Below are 21,427 nucleotides of genomic sequence, written 5' to 3'. Positions count from 1 at the left end.
TCCAAATCCTTAAGATTATTTTGCATTTGTACTGATTTTGATCATTTTCAGCATTGTTGAACTACAGCTAAAATTGGCACTTCAGTCCCGCAATTCTTCTAAACCTCAATACAAAAGACAGGAATGTGTTATTTACAGGACATTTTTTTCATCAAGATAATGATGTGAAACATTCTGCTTTATGATTAAACTGGAAGCTGAGAGACTAAAAGTGCTCGAAAGGCCCTCTGGGATTGCACAATCTGAGGAAAAGAAGAGAAATCCGACAAACTCGTGTTCATCATGAATGTCTACATGTCATTTGACGTAAGAGTCCTTCAGCGGTATTCTAGTTGTACACTCTAAACATGTTGAAGTGTACAGAGGCAAAAAAAGCGAAAGAAAAAGAGTAGTAAGCAAACTACATGAGGACATCTCATTTTGTTACATTTTCAGTTACACTGATGGTATAAAGTTATAGTTGTGCATTGCATGTTTTAATGATGAAAGATATTATTGTAGTATCGAAGTACAGTATAAATTAAACCATGTTCATATCTTAAATAAGGTTCCTGGAAATGTAGCGCATTTCTGTCCATTGCTGTATCTATCTCTGTTGTTACATGAGCACATGCACAGGTAGAAATGATAGGGTGATAAGTCTTTCATTTGTAGAGCTATTTCTCTGCTGTTTGTCCAGTAGGACGTGAAACGTTCTAGGTAGATGAGTGTATAAACGTTTCAAGTAAAGAAGTCTGCTCTGCATATAGTTGTAGCTGTAGTGAAGCCAGAGCTTGCACAGACAATGCTGTAAACGGGGTGGGGTAGAGGGGCTATGCTTTGCATACTTTCACTCAGCAGGAAGCTTCAAGTGAAAACGGGGCGTTTTTGCCAACCTTCAGCGCAGAAAAAGGCGAGACGATGAGACACTGCAATCAGTGACAATCATCTCTAAAACAATTGCTGCTTTAAGGACAAGCATGCATAGTGTGTCACTGCCATGGTGCACTTACAATCCTGACGACAGCTGCAGTCTTATCTCTCTTCTGGCAGACGTAAGACACCAGAGGCTGGCTGCCAAAAAGTTGCAAAGGGCCTCCAAAGACGAAAACATCATGTGACATTTTGTTATACTTGGCTTCTATAAATTGTGGGAACATAATACAGCTACTCAAGCAAGAAAAGATGTTCTGTTTTGTCATTGTTGTTATTAAAATGTCATTGCTTTCTGCATTTAGTTCCCCTTAAGTTGAATCAGGGGCCTGAAAAAGATCAGTTTTGTTCCTTTATAATGAGTTAAATTTTGTTTTCCATGAAAATGTGAAGTAACCTTTATTTCTGGCATTTGAAAGTTCAAGGCATTAAAATGTTCTAGATGGATTATGGGTTATTGAGGGCTCAATACTTGTCCTTTACTCTAATATCTGGAACCTTTTTGATATGTATTTTGAGGATTGGTAATGAAACAAAAACATTTTCTTTTTGCTATACTAGTAAACTTTGTGATTTGTTTGTGTGTGCATTGCTATCCAAACCCTTAACTGGTGGGTTACCAGGACAACCAAAGGCTAACACGTAAGGTTTGAAATCGCAAACTCTGTGGCAATGCTTAGTCAAAAACAAGCAGGCCAGCCATGGCCGCATACAGGAGCATAGGACTCTATTCCTGGGAGGTCCTCAGACAATGGGCCCTTACAGCCCGGGTAGGGATTATAACAGAAACTCCTTACCGAAACAGACACACATAACAAATGGCACATATAGGTCGCCTGGCAGGGTCTTTCCTACAGTTCTGGGGTCTTCGTTCACAAATGACCGTATACAACATCACCGAAGTTTGCATAGTTCTACTCTTCCTTTGGCTCAGATTGTTAAAATGCTTTGTCCTTGCAGATTGAAACCATGAACTACGTGGGTCAGCTGGCTGGCCAGGTGCTGGTGACGGTTAAGGAGCTGTACAAAGGGATCAACCAAGCCACGCTGTCCGGCTGCATCGATGTGATCGTGGTGAGGCAGCAAGACGGCACCTACCAGTGCTCTCCATTCCATGTGCGCTTTGGCAAGCTGGGTGTGCTGCGCTCTAAAGAGAAAGTGGTGGGTAGACCAAAGGGACCATGATTTAACTTTGTATTCTTATTCACTAGGCCACATCGTGGAGAAGGAGGGATCCTCTTGCCAAATTGCTGAGATAGACCATAGAACCTTTTCACCCAGGAAGCAGTTGTGCAAAGTAACAAGATTTTGTATTTGCTAATTGGATGCAATATTTTCTTGGGTTTTCCAGGGGTCCATCTTTTGCCTCTTTTCTTTTAAGCACTCATAGATTTGTTGGAGGCCCTTCTTGAACTTGATGCATTAAGAAGGTCAGGATTTGGCGTGGCTTTTAAGAGCTGGGAAGATTTCAAAGCCTCTCCACTGCTGGCATTTACTGTACTATTCTTTGTCTGGTACACTGCTTGTGGCATTTGCTGCCTATTAAATTCTTTTCTTGTCTGTTACCTTTTGTACTTTATGATGTGTGGGAAATTTGTCACCATATGCAGTAAATTGAGGAGGTTTTTTATATACTGGCTAATCGTTGATATTTGAGCTCATACTGTACTGTATATTAAAACTAAAGGGCTGTTTTTGTTTCTGAGTAAGTAGGTGTTTAAGTTACGTATATAAATGTGGATCCTTGCAAATTCTTCAATGAACAAGGGAAGCAAGGCTTTTTGATTTCATCCCAGAATCTACATTGTTAGTCAAACCTTGAATCCAACCAGCTGAGTTGCTATGGCAGCAGATTCCAGTATTTGTCTTAAAAGTGGAGAGAAAAGGTCTTGCTTCAGCATGTTGAGCTGAATGCAAATAAAATTACAGTATACAATAACTGACGTAGGACTGCATCACTTTGGAGTTCCTGTCAATTGAAAGAGAATAATTCTTCAGAAGGCTGCTTTCATGTGAGCTTGTGCAAGTTTTTCTAATTACCACATTTTTTTAAAGTTTACAGCTTTCTAAAAGCAAGTAGCAAGGTTCTTGAAAGAGCATTGCTGTACATCACTACATATTGCCACTCACATCTGAGTAAAAGTCCTGTCATTTTTATTTGTTCTGCTCATCTTGAAAAGTTTTGAAACTTATAAATCTGTTGTGTAAGTCTAGATGTCCTCCTGTATTCATGCAGGTTTGTGTGTCAGATTGCTTGCAGTCTTGAAATCACCTGCAACAACAGAAGACACCCTGACCTTGGTTTTTCAGGACTCACCTATGCTCCATAAATACATTTGAAAAAAAGTTTTCAATGTTAAACTTTGTCAGGAATGAACAATGAAAAGGAAAAAAGATAGAGGCTTTTCCTTACACTGACTCTCTAGTCAAATATTGAAATTGTTATACTGTATAGTATATACTGTATGCTTAGAAATGCTGAAACACTCTTTAAAAAAACAACACCAGTAATGTGAGCAAATGCCTTGGGTAGATAAGGGAAAAACAGGTATCTTCAAATAGTACTGTTATCTGCATTCCTGCCTTCACCTGTGCTGGCTGATACCTCTTAACCTCTAAAGTCATAGGCTTTTTTGCATTGCAGTTTTAAATTTCAAATCCAAAATGAAAACAGAGAATAAACAAAATAAGTGTCATTGAGCAACATTTAATTTTCTTTATTGAAACAAATTTAGCTTTAGACATTAAAGGGTGACGCGTTTTGATTTAAGCCTAATAAAGAAGAAAACATCAGAAGGCATTGTTTTTCCGTTTTCTTACAGTCCACGATGAGTAAACTCTAAAACCCATAATATTCTCCACTATTTAGTCTTAATCAATCTTAAAAAAAAAAAAAAAAATACTTGTTGAGAAAAGCCATTAATGCAAGAAATCTCTTTAAGCAGGAAGCTGTGAATGATTTCCACAGTGTCCTGAAGCTATTAACATTCACATGGCCAAACTGTGGTCATAAACTGCTTAGCAACTGGGAAAGAACTCTGTGAAGGCTCTTAGGGAAACAAAGCCCAAGAAATAAAGGAAGTGTTCTGCAGAGGCCTAGGAATGTGTATCATCAGATAGAAGTTACATTTTATTTTTCTTTGTTGTGGCTGAATACATTTTTCCCAGTCAATTTGCATGTGGGATTGAAACACATTTGCATCAAAATGAAAGTTTGAACTGAGTATGAAGGCATATGCAGTTGGAGTGATGTTGGATGGATGTTGTTTTTTTTGGTGGCGTTAATGTTATAATGGATATGTTTCCACTGCCCCAAATTTAAAGACATGAATGAAATATTCAGGGTTTTTGTTTTCAGAAAGCCTTCCATTCCAAAGAAGTGAAAAGACCTTATGATTTACTGGGTACTTATGACTACTTTACATCTCTTTTTAATTTAAATGAAGACATTTACTATTACAGCATCAAAATCCAATGCTGTGTAATGAAATCCCAGAAAGTTTGTTAATGTAAAAGATAAGGAACAGGAGAGTTTATCCCTTACAGATCTTGCCAGCTGTGCCAAACCTCTCCTCCTGACTTCATCTTCACTTTTCTTAAAGAGAACAGGGCAAAGACAGAGGCATCCCACTCACTAACTGGGGCACATAAAAAGTTCCAGTCACAGTTTATAACTAGGTTATATTACACGTTAGGTTAGCTATATTAAAGATTTGTAGCTGCCAACTTTCTTAGGCCCCTTTTCTTAAAAAATGATATATTGAAATATCCCTTCTCAATTTGATGCCCAGACTGTTGAGCGTAGTGTCTTCTGGATACAAAATACTTCCCAAATTTGTTTTCAGAGTGTAGCTTGAGTTTGTAGAAGAATGTCCTTACCACTTTCAGAACAGATCTCTCTTTTCGTGTCTTGGATATTCATAAGCTTTTAATATAGTACTTGTATGAAATCAGCTGAGGAAGGTAAAGAATTCTGTTAGATTACCTGTCTTATGCCAAACAGGCCTTGTGATGCCTTCTGTATTTTTATCTTGAAATTAAATATAAAAAGACATCCTTTTTCCTCTTACTGGAATACAAAGTAAAGATGTCACATTTTGTTATTTTTTTGCCATGAACTTCACAACCACAAGGAAATGGTTTTATCATGACTGAATCATAAGCCATACTTCATCAACTCCTGTGGTATGTGGTATGTGTTCATGAGTGACAAATTCTGAAGAGAAAATATGACTGCACTACAAATTCTCCTGCATGGTTTTGTATTGTGCAATATACTAAGAATATTAACAGAGAAATTACAAAAAGAGCCAAAATATACAAGTACGACTGCCAGTGTTCAAATGCGATTGTTTCACTGTAATGCTAAAGGTTTCTTTCTTTAAAGCTGATTCCACTGCACATGAATATAAGAAATGTGTTATCTTCTCTTTCTGATTCTCAGATTGACATTGAGATTAATGGTGAGCCTGTGGACCTGCACATGAAGCTGGGAGACAATGGAGAGGCTTTCTTTGTACAAGAAACCGGCGAAGAAAATGTAAAGTTCCTTAAGACTATTTAACTTTTGAATGCTCTAAATCATAGTCTAAATGTTTGTATATTTACTTTACGAAAAACATAACAAACTCTCATTTTAAATCCGAGAATCTTTTGTCATCTTTATGAGGACTGTTTGTTATAAGACACATGGAGATAACTTTTTTTAGAAGTAGTCTTCTGTTTTAAAGTTCTAATAGTTCCCCTTAGAATGTCGAAAGCATGCAAACAAGAGGACAGAGGTGAAATGAAAATATTGTTCAGCCATTTCATAATGGTTCCTGATGAGAGTGGTCTCTTAACCTGTTTGGATATGACTGTCCCCTGACCATGAATCAGTGTTGTTGCTTTTTTTAACTCCCTCTGAAGCTGTTATCCTTTTGTGGTGAGCCAAACCTCAACACAATATTCTGAGTGAGTGAGGTATTTCTAGTGCATTGCCTTAATATTGCAGTGTAAAGCACAACTTCCCTTTAAATTCTACACCTTTTTTATAAACCCAATCGTTCTTTCTCACAGAATTCACTGCTTCCTCATTGTCTTGATGTGGACATACAGGAATCTACATACTCTTTCCCTTTCTTTGCATCTTCCTGTAGCTCCTACTCAATCATGTTACTGTATATTTACGGTGTGTGTTCCTACTGCCAAGGTGGATCATTTTGCCAAACCTCAACACAATATTCTGAGTGAGTAAGGTATTTCTAGTGCATTGTAAAGTTCATTGTTATAATATCTTAATTGTAAGCCTTAATATTGCAGTGTAAAGCACAACTTCCCTTTAAATTCTACACATTTTTTATAAACCCAATCATTCTTTCTCACAGAATTCACTGCTTCCTCATTGTCTTCATGTGGACATACAGGAATCTACATACTCATTCCCTTTCTTTGCATTTTCCTGTAGCTCCTATATATGTACAGTGTGTGTTCCTACTGCCAAGGTGGATCATTTTGCGCATATAAATCTTACAGCAAATTCAATTTGTTACCCATTACTTGGCTTTAAGTCTTTTTTTATTCCTCAGCAGATGTTTGTTTGTAATTCCCCCTGTTTTTGTATCTTCTCAAAATTTAACTAGAAAAGAAATAGGTCCAAAGTGGATATCTGGAGTACACAACTGCTTACAAATGTTCAGTTCAGTTTGTCATATGAACAAGTGCAATGAAATGCTTATTTGCATGTATGCTCCAATACAAAGAGATTAAGGAAACACCAAAAACAAACGCAACAAAAAGTTAAATAACATACATCTTAGAAAAAAACACATCAGTGTGAGCCAGTGGTAAGGGTAGAGTTTGGTAATCTGACAGTTTGTAGGAAGAAACTGTTTCTGAATCTGGACATATGTGCCTTTATGCTCCTCTAATGCTTACCAGAGAGAAGGGGGGAGAAAAATTAGAAACCAGGATGACTGGTATCCTTAGAAATACTTCCATCCTTCCTGAGACAGCAAGTTGTGAAAATGTCTGAAATAGAGGGGAGCTGTACTCCAATGATCAACTGAGCTGACCTGATCACCTCCTGTAATGCCTTCTGGTCAGACAATGAGCTGCTGCCAAACCACACTGTAATACCACACGTGAGCACATTTTCAATAGCACACCTGTAAAATGTGGTAAGGACAGTTGAAGATCGACCAAAGTTTTTCAACTGTCTGAGGAAGTAAAGGCGCTGTTGTGCCTTCTTTGTAGCTCCAGTTACATGCTGAGACCTCGTTAAATCATAAGCGATGAAGGTACCCAGGAACTTGAAGTTTCTAACCATCTCAACAGCCACCCCATTGATGTGAATCTGAGTAACTATTTACTTCCACTTTTTCCTGTTGTAAAAAGTTTAAGTGTAAGTCTAGTTGTAGTACTGGACAAAATGCATTTTTATGCATTGTCTTAGGGATGAATTAATATAAACACTTTATCATTAAGTTTTTGAGGTATAACCATCTATTCATCTGTTTCGATTTCATCACCTGTGAGCAAAATCTCATTCCTTCATAGTCTGCTTTTCAAAAATTATTAACCCTAATTTGTGAATTGCATTTTAGAGTTTAAAAAAATACATAAAAGTTACCATATTATTGCACTAAAGTCTTAAATAGAATTTTCCAGTGGCTGTGTCATGTCAGTTTTTTAAATTATATTGTGATTTTTTAAAAGATTAGGTCAATAAGAGTGTCTTTCCTGGTTGATGCTTCTTAACCCAGCTTGTCAAAGCAATCATTTACCATTTCAGCAACAGCGAATTTTGTCTTATTCTGCATCAATGTACAGTATTTGTTGAGAAGTAACACTATAGGGAAATGTCAGCACTACCTTGGCCGCATAATTTCGTGAACTCACCATAAAATACTATATGTGCCCATGTCTGCATTTGGTGATCTGTAGCAATATACCTACTGCTAAGGCAGTAGAATTTTTATTTTACATTTCAGCCCATGTACTGTAGATTCTTAACTCCATGTACGCTCTCTCGGGTCTCTAGCTTATAGGTTATTTCTGATATACTGTATAGTCACATAACACCACCTCTTATGTCATGCCTGTTTTCTGAAAAAAAGGTATATTTGTTCCTGTTGCCTTCTCCAAGCCACATTTGTTACTCTTATAAGTCATAGTTTTCTGTTAATAATGTATCCTGCAGTTGTTGCTTTAAATTCCTTATAAAAAAGTGCATCTTGTACTAAGTTTTTTTTTTCTTATTTCTTATTTGTGTTGCCATGGACTTTTCTGATCCCACCAGAACTGGCCAATTGTGAACTCTCTGCTCCCCATTTCTATAGTTCAGCAATTCCTCAACTACTTTATGTGCTCACTTCTGGTTTATGTTCACCCTGTCCTGCTATACTGTTTCCATTTGTTTCAGCAATTCCCGAATCTTTTAGCCAACTTTTTAAATTGACATACTTCCTCTCCTCTTCCTAGGCTTGCATGTGTTAGAAGAATTCCAAAGGCTATCATCAGAGTCATTCTGGCTCTTAGTTGGCAAGCTTACACTCTCGGAAAATTCAGCCTACTTTTTCCTTTGTCATTTATTGCAACATGAGTTGTAACCACTGGGTCCACCCCCGGCTGTGGCCAGCAACCTGAGCACTAGGCAGGAAACACTTTCTGCAAACTGTGAACTCCCCATCTCTTGTACACACATTACAAGAGTGCATGTCAATGCACCCCAGTGTATGATTGGCTTACACTTGCCCTGTGATGGACTGGCGTCCCGTACAGGGTGTACCCTACCTTGTGCTCGTTGCTTGCCAGGTAGGCTCCGGCTTCCTGCAACACTGTATGGTTTAAGGCGGTTTGGTAAATGACATGACCTGACATTATGAAATGCGAGGGTAGACACCACATTAAATGATTTTTTAAATGAATGATGATCCGCGAAAGTGTGAGCTTAAAAATAGAACATATAGTTCTATTACTTTACATGCCAGATGTTATTTAGAAAGAATAATAGGAGATAGTGTCTGAAATATAAAAAAATCTGAAAGATATCAAGAAGTGTAAAAGGTACTGTAAAACAGTGAGGAAAACCTTAAGCTTATAGATTTCCCTGCAACTGTCATTTCAAAATCTGATTAATTATAGCCGTCTCCTGAATTCACGCAACCTTGCAGTGCTGAAGTGTCACGTACTTCCTCATCGAGGTCTTCATTTACCCGTTTCCCAGGAGGTGGTTCCGGCTCACCTAGCAACCTCGCCGATCCCCACCGAGGAGCAGGTGTTCTGGAACCTGGAGAACCACCTGGCGAGTTCCGGAAAGGAGGACCGGCTGCAGTCCTCAGAGAACACCATGAAGAGCATGGACCCAGACAGCCCAATGCTCAACACAGGCTCCGTGAAAAAGAAGAAACGCAGGAGGAAAAAGCACAAAACCGATGTCAGGAAAGAGGAGCAGAGTCCGGCTCCTGGAAGTGAGGAGGTTTTTGAAATGGATCGCAGTTCTGATGAAGAACAGCTGTCTCACAGTTCAAGGTAATCCAAACATTTGCTGAGATGCTAATCAAGGGTGTATCCTTGTGTACCCATTGCTTGCCAGGATTGGCTCTGGCTCCCCTACAACCCTGAACTGGGTAAAGGAGTTGGAAAATGGAAAGATGTATGTTAATAAGACATACCAGCCAATACTAAAGTACTTTTGAAAAGTAAAGGGCGATTGTTTGAAAGGACTGTTTTTTTATTTTCATAAAGTATGTTTAATTGTTTCTTTGCATATAGAATGCTATCCAGTAATTATACTGAGAGAGTAGCGGTACCAACAGCATTTGTTATACTTTTAATTACTTAATTTTATTGAAGAATAGTATAGCTGGAGTAACTAGATCACTAGATCACAGAATGGTACATTTGAAATCATACAACACATCTGCAACACAGATAAAAGTATGTCATCTTAGTTCAATGGATAGCTATTTCCAATAAGGCACCCCCAGAGCTCAGTCCGAATGTGGTTTTGGTGAATTAGTAAAGCAGTAAAACCGTAGACAAAGCAATTAATCAGTCATGCCAGTCTGGGTCCCAAATGGGCAAACACTTTTATAGCCTAGTTCAGTATAGCTAGCAATGAAATTTGTGACAGTGAAGCGTGTTTAGCTTTTACCAGCTGTGAATTTATTTTGATAGGGACTGGCCAGGCTCACGCCTGCTTAGCTTCAGTGGGTTTCCAAGGTCATCACAGTTGCAATACTTTTTGTCAAAGGGAAAGGGGTTTTAAGCTCTATGATTGTTTAAATTGACAGAATTGTTTGCTTCATCCCATAGATCTTCCTTCACCCCTGCAAAGGAAGTGGAGTACAATCAGCCTTTGATCCTCCACATTGATAACTATCCTTTGTCTGATGGAGATTGGTCTCTTTCTGACAGGTATGTGTTGGATTCAATTCAATTCAAGGTGCTTTATCAGCATGACCAATGGGTACAATCAGTGTTGCCAAAGCAAATAAAAATAATGAAATTCACATGAAACAAAACAAAAAATAAAAGTAAAATAAAATCTACAGACATACTGTATTACAGACATTTACAACAAAGACCTATCATAAAATATTTACATATACTGTAGACAGATGGAGCATTATTGGGAGACAGACTCACTGTTCCTCAGGCTGTGACAGGAGATCACATACTGGGCTGCCAGTTCAATTGAGTTCCCTCCTCCCTCTCCCAGTAGGATTGGGACCCGTTGTATTAATTGGAATTGTATTCATTAACCCTGTGTTGTATTCTGCCACCAAGAAATATTTGTTTATGAATACAAGAAAAGCTACCAATAAGAGGTGGCCATTTAAGACCATCTAGTAAAGCCCAGCTAATCCTCAAAACTGATATGCCTGACTGAAGCAGCATTTAATTTGGGCTTGTCAGTGTGTGTTTTATATCATGGTTCAAAACCATAAAAGTTCATGTGGTTTTTATATCATCAATCTGGCAATGAGACGCATAACAGAGTGCTCTACTATTTCTCTCCGCTAGTTATAGTTAGTATAGTTTTGTTTGTTAACGTTACTTAGATTGCATTTGTATCAATTGCCTACTTCCCATGCTCATGGACTGTCCTGTGTCAGAGGTCTATTAAGTGAGTGCAACTAATATGGCATGACTATTCTGGGCTGTTGACCGCTCTTTCTCAATGTTGATTTCCAAGTGTCTAATATCTTCAGGCGCAATGTCTTTTTCTGGCAAGTGGGACTGCAGCCAAAAACATCAGTTGTACAAGGATGGGGAGAGACTGGGATATTCTAGTACTTGTTTGTAGTGCTGTCAATCTGTGCTTAGCTGCTCTCACTTGCAGTAATTGTTCTAATGGAGGGAGGTATGGGTAAAGTGCATTTTACAGTGGATAAACTGTGATGGAGTGGTCAGTTGCTTTTTGTTATCTGTAGGATATTGTTAATTAGCCTCTCTTTTTGCTCCTCTTTTTCTTTCATGTGAGTTTCCCTTTTTCTTTGTATATTTTTCATGGGTTTGTTAACAATACGTGCTGTGTGAAATAGTTTCAGTTCCTTAATTCTATTGCCTTCATTTTATTCATATAGTAGTTCAGAGAGCTACGTACAGCTTTTTGCACTTCAGTGTGTAAGTGATATAATGCTGCCACTGCCTATTTTCACATCTTTTTTTGTTTCAAATTTCAGTCGAACCATGTCCCAGGTCTCCTCTCCAAAGAGTGACTCTGAACTGGTGGTTAAGCCCTCAGAGAGCCTGTTAAGAGCTGAGTCTCACATGCAGTGGACATGGGGAGAGTTTCCTGAATCTACAAGGGTAAGTAACGTATCATATGGCAATAACCTTAACACTTGTGTTCATCTCTCAAGCTCTTGAAATGTGGGTTTTGTAGCCTTCAGTAAACTGAGAACATGGGAACATCTCAGGATGAGACGCTGTTGTTCATTGTTAACCCCTTCCAACAATTTTAGTTTACACATCTGTGTTGGTGGAAGCAATCAGAATATTCTGATAAGAGGTCCAGAGTTTAAGAAACTGAACCGTGCTGCATTGTCACATAAGACATAAATCACTTACATCAAAGTGATGGCTTTTCTTTATTTAGAGTTTCTTATATATACTGAATCTACATCCCCTGTTTTTATAAGATATTCACAGTACTATGCACAAGAAGGGTTGAGAGGTGCAGTAACTGTCCTGAAATTAGTGTAATAAATTGTAGGAAAGGACAGTTACCCTGGACATTAGTACAGCACAGCAGCACTACAGACTCTGTCACTGAGAAACATGAACAGTTTCTGTAGCAAATGATAAGGAATGTAATATTGTTTTGCTTTGTTTTTTTTTTCAAAAAAAAAGTTTATATTCTTAAAAAACTTGAATATGTTGAAATGAGTACTGTATATTCCTGATAAAGTGTTGTATAACAAACCCAGAATGTACTGTAGGTCCTCTAATAATGATACTGTTGCAGGTCAGCAAGAAGGACAAGTCTGATCTCCCAAAGACGGTGACCATCACCCCATCAGAAAACACACATTTCCGTGTTATCCTAAGCTCTGATGCTTTGAACGCAGAGGGAGAAGCCCAGGGAGCTGTGGTGGATTCTGTTTGCTCTATAGTAAAGCCGGAACCCAGAAACCCTGTCACTCCATTGACGCCCAGCAGTACTGACTCAGTGCAAGAGCCCTGTCCAGACCTGCCTGTGAGAGAAGATCAGGCTGGAGACCTGGCAGATGGCATCACTGAAATGAAGACCTTCTCGAAAACTGACTCCCCTTCTAAAACGAAAGGTGAATGAGGCCGTGTGAGCTTCTTGGATAAAGAACAGCTAAGGATTGAAATTTTGCATATAAAGTCAGATTTATCTAATACTGCAGGTGTAGAAATTTCAGTTCTACAGGAAGGAATGGTACCTTGTGTAGCACTTAATTATTCTGTTTGAAGTCTTGAGTGTTTTTTTACTGTGCGTTATCTGATACAGTATCTTTGAAAGTGCACAGTACTGAGTACATCAGGCACAGCCTGAAGAAACACAGAATGTTGTAGCAAAAGGTATGAAAAGGGAAGGAAGTGGTTTTATTCTCAGTACCTGGGGAAAGGACTATATCTTGAATTAATTCTGTTAAGCCTGCTTTTATTATATTCAAATAGAGACGGAGGGGGGACAAGAATTCTACAGTATTTTTCAAAGTTATACTCTCTTGTTTTTCTTGCTGAAATATTTCCTGAAATATAGAGAATGCTGATACCAAATTAATTTCAAGTTGGTTTAATACCCAAGAATATGCAGTACATGTAGTTGTGGAAATAACTGTTTGAGTATGCATAAGCTTCTAGAGACCACTTTTTCACACCCCGGCTTCCCAATGCAGGACTCAATATAAACCCTAGACCTCTTCTTTCTGTCTAGAGAGCATTTTTGCTCTTTATATTGCCATCTTTAAAACATCTTCCCAACTTTTCATGGATTTTGAAGCCTGTGAAATTGTACATCTCAAGCTGTGTGTGTACACTTTATAGCTCTTTAGGACTAAATGTATTTGTACAACCCTTTGACATACTTTGACATTTGAGTCGCTTTCACTCCAATCTTGCTAATAGGTGTTCGGAAGAGGAGTCAACACCAGGGGCCTGATGATATCTACCTAGATGACCTGAATGTGTTGGAGCCTGATGTTGCGGCACGCTACTTTCCGAAAAGGTAGTTGCCTTTCGAGTCTTTGGAGTCTGAAAATGCTATGTACGGTATCTCCAATGTATGAGAAAAAGGTCATCATAGGTTCAAGGATCCAATACAACAGAATATTATGGCTGATTGAAACAAAAGCAGAAGCAAAGTTTCCTTAGAAAAATAGAACACTAGTTTTGCTGCTCTTTCATCTGGTAACTGTACATTGACAATGTCTTAGTTGTGAAATAATATTAAATATGAGCAACAGCTTATTGGAATCGTTTACATGCTGTAAAGCAGAGAACAGACTGCCCTGGCTTTCTGTGATTTCTGTGAGGATGGAATTCGTTTTATCAGGCAGCAAAGACCCCTCCTGTAATGTTAATGGTTTTTGACAAAAAAGAACTCCAAACCTCTTATAAAATAAAAGGGGAAGAGAGGTGGCACTGTGGCTAAGGATCTGCGCCTGTGGCTGGAAGGTTGCTGGTTCAAATCCCGCAGCCGGCAAAGGAATCTTACTATGTTGGGCCCTTAACCCCAGCTGCTCCAGTGGAGCTGTATAAATGGCTGACCCTGCGCTCTGACCCCAAACTTCTATCTCACGTCTGTGTGTCTCATGGAGAGCAAGCTGGGGATTGTGAAAAGACAAATTCCTAATGTAAAAAATTGTATATGGCTTATAAAGTTAACTTCTCTTAAACCTGGCACAGCAACTGCCTTCTCGATGTGTGTTGAGTATCTTAAAGAGACAGTAGATATAATCTCAGTTTTTTTGTTGGTATTCCCCCCCCCCCCACAACGTGTTGCAGTGAGTCTGACCCCGGTCCCAAGCACTGGCTGGAGTCTGACATTCGCTCTGGCTCTCAGTCCCCTCAGTCTGTTGGGAGCATGGCTGCGGACAGCGGCACCGAGTGCCTCTCTGACTCTGCCATCGACCTCCCTGACGTCACCCTGTCCCTCTGCGGAGGGCTGAGTGAAAACTCGGAGATCTCGAAAGGTGAGAACCAGAACTCACCTGAAGTTCTGAAGTGCAGCAGTTAGATAGGTGGGATATTTAAAAAAAATATTGTTCAGTACTGCAGTTTTCAGAAAGAGCTTTTAGGGCTTCATTTTTTATTCCAGGAGACAGTTTATGAAATTTAAATAAGAAGCAAGAGAACATGTACTCCAAGCTTTACAATAGGAAGGAGAACAAACCGCACTGTTTACACAGCTAATCTCAGTGTTGTGTTTCTTGGTTTATAGAAACCATTTAAAATTTAAAGCTTTTCTTAAGAAAATAATGTCTGGGGAACCCTGATTATAATTTTCCATTCTGTATTTTTTATAGAAAAATTCCTGGAACACATTATTACATATCATGAATTTGCTGAAAACCCTGGAATTATAGACAACCCCAATCTGGTTATAAGAATTGCTAATAGGTAAGTATTTCTAGCTCAAATAGTGAAAAATAATTTATTTCTGTACTAATGCTACTGTTTTAAGGCAAATCAGCTTTAGTGTATTATTTCAGGGCTGTATGAAACAGCTTGTCTGTATGTACTATTTTTTAAAACATTTTGTAACCTCTGTACAGGTGAACATTTACATCAGCAGTGAGATAGAAATAATAAAATACTCAAAGCTATGAGCATCTGTTTTTTCAAAATGTATTGCTGAAGGAAAGTATTTGTATTTAACTGTTTGTTATTCAAACTTGTTTTAAAAAAATTTATAGGTATTACAACTGGACTTTGGCTGCCCCTATGATACTTAGTCTGCAAGTTTTCCAGAAGAGCTTACCTAAGGTAAACATCAGCTGCTTGTCTAGCATGCTTTATCTATAGTTTTTCAACTAATCTCTCACTGGGGTTCCATACAGTATGTCCACTGATATTGGAAAGTAAATTTTCCAATATCAGAAGGGTTACATTTCTTCATTCTCTGTGAATTTTAGACCACAGAGGAAGCCTGGGTCAAAGAGAAGATGCCAAAAAAGTCAGGAAGGTGGTGGTTTTGGCGAAAAAGGGCTGACAGCAGTGTCAAGGTATGGTTTTCAGCACAGTTCTCTTAGGCGACACACTAGACTAAAATTTTGTCAGAAACTTAATGGTTTCTTTACATGCATAGTGAGAGGGAATTATTACATTGTTTATTTAACTGAACCTAACATTTTCATTTCACATGTTTACTTCCAGTGAAAATATTGTTAGTCCCTACATTTTTGTTTTGCTCTAAATTCAACAACTAAATTTACACACACAGAGCACAAAGAACATTGCTTTTTCATAAGACCTGTGTTTACTTTGCTCTGAAAGGTTTTGGTTTGGAATTTCAAAACGGCATGGAGTTTCCAATGTTCTTGCGTGCAAATGGTTTGATTGGTTCCACCCATAACATGCACTGTATGAATAAATATGTGGTAGAAAAATGATGATTCACTGTGAAATTCTTTTGTGTATTTTTTAAGACTTTTTCGAATTTGAATGAATTTTAATAGCCCATAGAATATCTTTGTATTTTATACATACTACATGTCTGCCAATGAAAGTACTTTCAAAGCAGATAAGAGAGTCAACCCCCACTAGGATCACAGCACAATGCGTCTTATCTTTCTGCTCCGTTCCCTGTTTCCTAAACAGCTTGAGGCCAAGCTGGAGTCCCAGGAGTCTCAGAGTGGAAGTTCTCCCTCTCTCACCCAGCAGGACCCCACCCTCAGGTAAGCTTCCTGTCAGAAACTTATACAGTCTTGCGACTCACGGGGCTGAATTAGACAACATATCTCCATAATGTGGATAGCGTGACTGCCCTGGGGTCTTTGTTTCAATTCCAGACCTGGGGTGCTATCTCTGTGGTGGTTGAATGTTCTCCCTTGTTTGTGTGGGTTTCTTCTGCATGGATGTGAGTTCACCTCAGTCCAAAGACATACTGGTTTGGTAAACTGCCTTCTGGGAAAAGTAGCCTTTTTATGAGGGTGTGCATGTTTGTGTCTGTGTGTCATGTGATGGACTGGCATCATGTCCAGGGTGTATCCTGCTTTGTGCCTCTTTGCCAGGATAGGCTCCAGCTCTCTCACAACCCTGAATTGGATCATTTTGTTAGAAAATGAATGGATGGATCTCTGCAGTGCATCAGGCCATTTGTTTTGGGAATCAATTAACAAACTATACCTTCAGTATACAGACTGTAGCCCACCTTTAATGTTTTTTTCCCCAAACTTATCTTGTCTTTTTTATGTTTTGGAAACCATTGGTTATAAATAACTGCAAATATAGGTACTACAGTATATACAATTTTATATATTTAATTCAATATTAATTCTTGAATCTAGTAAATGGTTTTAACTTTTAAGCATTTTTTTTCATTTCAGTTGAAATTCTTAAAAATATTACACCAACTTTTTTGCCCAAATACTGTACACCATAACCTTTTACAGAAAATTAAATAGGAGAATTGTAAAGTAATAAAGTGAGTGTATAGACCTACTGTACTGTACCTCATTCTGTATGTACAAATTGTGACTGTGAATTTGAAATAATACTGAATATAAAATGATACTGAATGTAAAATGACAGCTACATAAAAATAAATTTTCCTGGTTTATGGATCGCCGACCACTACTGTAAACTTGATTAAACACTGCCACCTACTGAGAAGTAGCAAAACTACACTGTTCTGATCACTAGCAGCAAAAACTTTTCTGGACACTGTTAACTTGTGTATTAGGAACAGAAATTCCAACTTTGAGGTAAAGGATTGCACATATACCTGATTTCTTACTTTTGTATTCTGCATAAAGACTTGTTGCTAATACATAGATCAATATTTCTACAAGAACAGCTTCAATCAAAGTAGCACTGCACCCTGACATTTTACTAGGGTATATACTGTATGTTAAAGCTGTTGACTAAAATTGACTTCTTTGTATTTCACTTCCTGTCAGGTCAAAGAGGGAGGACTCATCGAGCGATGAGGAGTCAAAGGAGATCAACAAAGCTAACCTGCAGGATATTGGGCAGTCTGAAAGTCTCAACCAGTGCAGTACAACATCTTACAAGAAGTCACTAAGACTGTCCTCTGATCAGATTGTAAGAGCCTTGTTGTCTTTTCTTGATTGCCAATGATTACCTGGTTTGATTGTGTTTCATTTAGAAATCACACTCCATTCTTAAGTGTATGAAAAAGTTTTAACATTTATTTAAACGTGTTAACGTTTGTGTTAAGTCATCTTAGAGACTCCTTATTTAATATTTTCTGTTTTTTTGTAACGTTAAGCAAGCCGAGACTGAAATATTTTCAGTACTGGTGACAGTGTGCTGCTGTGGTTAGTGACCTGTGCCAGTTTTCAGAGAACACTGCCACAGATGTGTCATTGACCTTGTTTCCTTTATGATGATACAGACACATGTACCAGCATGTGCTGGGTGGGAAGAGGTAGATTGTTCTTTAATTCCTTTGGTAACTGAAGAAGGACGAGGTGGTAACTGCCTGTTCTGTGCTCTGTGTTGCAGAAAATATAGTGTGAAAATCTGTGTTGTAGAAAATATAGTGGCTTAACAGCACAGTATGATTTGTGTGGATATGGAGCTCATATGGATGTTAAATTCATATTACCTTTTTCCTGCTCTTTTTATTTTCTGATTTTCAAACTGAACACCTACCTGCACATTTGTTTCTGGAGTTACTCAGATACATTCTGTTTGAAGTATTTTGCCCTAGAGAGGAGTGACAGAAGTTGCATTTAATCTTTTCAAGTTATCAGACAGAATCACTTCATGTGGTTAACCAGTTTAAAATATCAGACTACAGATAAAGTACAGTGCTCAGTTTGTTTTAAACAGCCGCAGACAGGGTGAGCTGAATCTATACTGAGAGACATTTAAAATGCAACAAGATTCTTGGAATCAATAGCTTTTGTTTGTGTTTCAATATGAATATATGTATTCAAATACACACCTTTCTGTTAATTTGTAAATGTAGGCAAGTCTGAAGCTGAAGGAAGGCCCGAATGATGTTATGTTTAGCATAACAACACAATATCAAGGTACATGCCGCTGTGAAGGAACTATTTATCTCTGGAACTGGGATGACAAAGTCATCATTTCTGACATTGATGGGACAATCACGAAGTGAGTAAGAATGAACAATATTGTTCCAATTGTTTTCAAAAGACTTCACCTGCTACATGTTTATGAGATTAAACTATATAGCCCCCTTAATATTAGTAGCAGTCTGAATTTTAACATCTATTGTATTATCCTGGATTTACTATACTGTACATGTCAACATTAGGTCAAGTAAGTGGTTTATCCTCTTTAATAATCACCTGGGATTGTCATGATGCAGGAATATTTTTTAAATAGTTATTGTGCATTTTGTGTAACATCTCTAATATCATTTTATACTTATTAAGATAAGCATCTTTAACAAAGTAATCTGCATAAAGCCAGACATAAGATTTTGGATTATTATTTACACTATGGTTGCATTTAAGGATGTAAAATTGTAGCAGAGCTAGTTTCGGATATGGTGACATCAGCGCCCTCACTGCACGTAGCAGAGACCTCAGCTGCCTGGGCTGGGGGAGGTCTCCTTTAGCTCATGCGCCTGGTTCCCTGTTGCGTTATGCCAGAGACCCGGGTTCGTGCCCCAGGTGCTGCGGGACGGGGCGGGGCAGGGCACGACACCGCGCGGAACCACAAAGGTCACAAAATGTTATAAACTCCTGTAAAACCCACTGCAATAAACAATTTAAAAAGATCTATTTTATTTTTGTGTTTCCAGGTCTGATGCTCTTGGGCAAATTCTCCCCCAGCTTGGTAAAGACTGGACACACCAAGGGATTGCTAAACTGTATCACTCAGTACACGAGTAAGAACCAGGCTCTAATCTGACTTTTCTTAACTGCTGTTCATTTTCCATATTTTCTTATTTGTCAGTCTACTTGACTTTCCACTAACACAAAATGCATAAATGGGAGACACAAACATAACTGACATTTTTTTATCTTGAGAGACACAGATCCTCGCAACAGTGTTCACCCCTTCAAATGATTCTCCATTTTTATTGAATTACAAATGATGCACCTTTGATTTTTCTTTGGAGTTTTTGCTGACATTTAATTTCTTTTACCCATTAAAAGTGTAATGTCTGAGCTAGAGCATTCACATTTGGATAAAAATGATCTAATTTGAAATAATGTGCACACATCACTTATAATCAATTTAATCAATGGGGCCAGTTCTTGAAGGGGAGTGACCGCTTTTGCAAGTCTCAGTAAGTGTTACCATCTTGTGTTCAGCACTGTGACGGCAGAATTGAGACCAGGTTTTGGTGCCAGATGTCGGAGTAAGTAGATGGAAATTTACTCCTAGTGGTTCACTCCTGTTTACTCCCATGTGGACATTTTACTTGTCAGTCCCATTATTCCACAGTTGACTTTTTCTTATGGCTGCAGCACATTTGGACACTTTACTGCAGCCTCTAGAAATTGTTTTCCACATTTTAGCCTGGTAATTAATCGAAGTATTTCAAATAAAATATAGCACTACTTGTATTAACAGCATAAAGTAAAGAAAGGTAAGGTCAGTACTGTGTTTATATTTTCTTTTTTGTTTCACTCCTGTAGGAACGGCTACAAGTTTTTGTACTGTTCGGCTCGAGCAATTGGGATGGCAGACATGACCAGGGGATACCTGCACTGGGTCAATGACCGAGGCACAATTCTCCCTCAAGGCCCTCTGATGTTGTCTCCCAGCAGTCTCTTCTCTGCATTTCACAGGTAACCTTTGCATGATACCTGAAAGTTTCATTAGACATGGACAGATAAAGACTTAAAAAGATGTTCTAGTATTAACACTGTTTGTTTATATATAATAAAACTACAACTGTGAATCTTTTAGTTCAGACACTAACCTGCAGGAGAACCCTAGTCCAGGCTCCGATAGCACTATCACTGGTTAGAATGTGAGAAATTGTGGAAGATACATTGAACGATTCAGTTTCATTACTGTGAGATTAGGGGCCATTTTAAAACCCTTTCCATGCGATGACTGTATTTCTTAAAGACTGAAAAGCTGAACAAAATATTCAAAGTAAATGTTCATAAGCCAAGTTTTACTTGTCATTTACTTTGAAAATGCAGCTGTGACCTTATTACAACTTATATCACACTGTTGAATGTGGAAAATGGACACATCAATGTCTGCTAATGGTTGATGTACTAAAGGGGAAATGCAGTCCCAATTTCTGTGACCGGTAATTAAATTCCAGTAACAAAAAATAATTGACACTATTGCAAAATTATACAATTTCTTAATAAAGCACAAAAAAGCCAATAAAGGAGGTTCCACTAGTTACTAAATATAAGAGTTCACATACTTTTTCCATTAATGACCTTGATTGTTTAAACCATGTGTTCAGTAAAGATATGGCAATGTAAAATGTTGTATGTGATGTTTGTTAAATAAGACTGTATTTTTTATTATGACTTGGATAAATATCAGATCACATTTTAGAAATAACACAAACTTTTTTCTCACAACTGTACATTGGAGGTTTAACATATTACTGTGTACATCTTACTTTCGCTGTGGTTCAAAATACACTCTTCAGTGCCGATTCATTCTAATTCTTAAATCTAAAAATAGAGTTGCGGTTCCTCTATAACTTGGTCACTTTACTTTGTTTTTTTGTCCAGGGAAGTGATTGAAAAAAAGCCAGAAAAGTTTAAGATTGAATGCCTTACTGATATCAAGAATTTATTCCATCCAAACCAACATCCTTTCTATGCTGCCTTTGGAAACAGACCAAATGTAAGTTAGCAATTTTTCTTTTTCTGGTACTATTATTACATACCTTGCTGAGTGTTAAAAGAAC

At 38.0% G+C, this 21,427-nt stretch overlaps 1 protein-coding gene across 5 annotated transcripts in view; it reads left to right on the top strand.

Annotated features, from left to right (window-relative positions):
* Positions 1-21,427, top strand: part of lpin2 (lipin 2) — a 51,817-nt gene that overhangs the window by 25,255 nt on the left and 5,135 nt on the right. For 4 of the 5 annotated variants that reach the window (XM_088643447.1, XM_088643448.1, XM_088643446.1 and 1 more), the window contains 17 exons: positions 1,873-2,073; positions 5,357-5,452; positions 9,119-9,423; positions 10,210-10,311; positions 11,583-11,709; positions 12,368-12,686; positions 13,498-13,597; positions 14,377-14,564; positions 14,898-14,991; positions 15,288-15,357; positions 15,507-15,596; positions 16,192-16,268; positions 17,493-17,637; positions 18,530-18,678; positions 19,334-19,420; positions 20,178-20,330; positions 21,249-21,363. In XM_088643447.1, the coding sequence (XP_088499573.1) occupies positions 1,882-2,073; positions 5,357-5,452; positions 9,119-9,423; positions 10,210-10,311; positions 11,583-11,709; positions 12,368-12,686; positions 13,498-13,597; positions 14,377-14,564; positions 14,898-14,991; positions 15,288-15,357; positions 15,507-15,596; positions 16,192-16,268; positions 17,493-17,637; positions 18,530-18,678; positions 19,334-19,420; positions 20,178-20,330; positions 21,249-21,363 (2,409 nt within the window). In that variant the 5' untranslated portion in view covers positions 1,873-1,881. Of the gene's footprint in view, positions 1-1,872; positions 2,074-2,123; positions 2,210-5,356; positions 5,453-9,118; positions 9,424-10,209; positions 10,312-11,582; positions 11,710-12,367; positions 12,687-13,497; positions 13,598-14,376; positions 14,565-14,897; positions 14,992-15,287; positions 15,358-15,506; positions 15,597-16,191; positions 16,269-17,492; positions 17,638-18,529; positions 18,679-19,333; positions 19,421-20,177; positions 20,331-21,248; positions 21,364-21,427 lie in introns of those variants that run through there. The other variant, XM_088643449.1, reaches the window with a different exon arrangement.

The sequence above is a fragment of the Lepisosteus platostomus genome, chromosome 8 (genome assembly GCF_059453375.1).
Source record: "Lepisosteus platostomus isolate fLepPlt1 chromosome 8, fLepPlt1.hap1, whole genome shotgun sequence".
Taxonomy (NCBI): domain Eukaryota; kingdom Metazoa; phylum Chordata; class Actinopteri; order Semionotiformes; family Lepisosteidae; genus Lepisosteus; species Lepisosteus platostomus.
The sequence above is the reverse complement of the archived record's forward strand: the minus strand, read 5'-3'. Positions and strand labels throughout refer to the sequence as shown.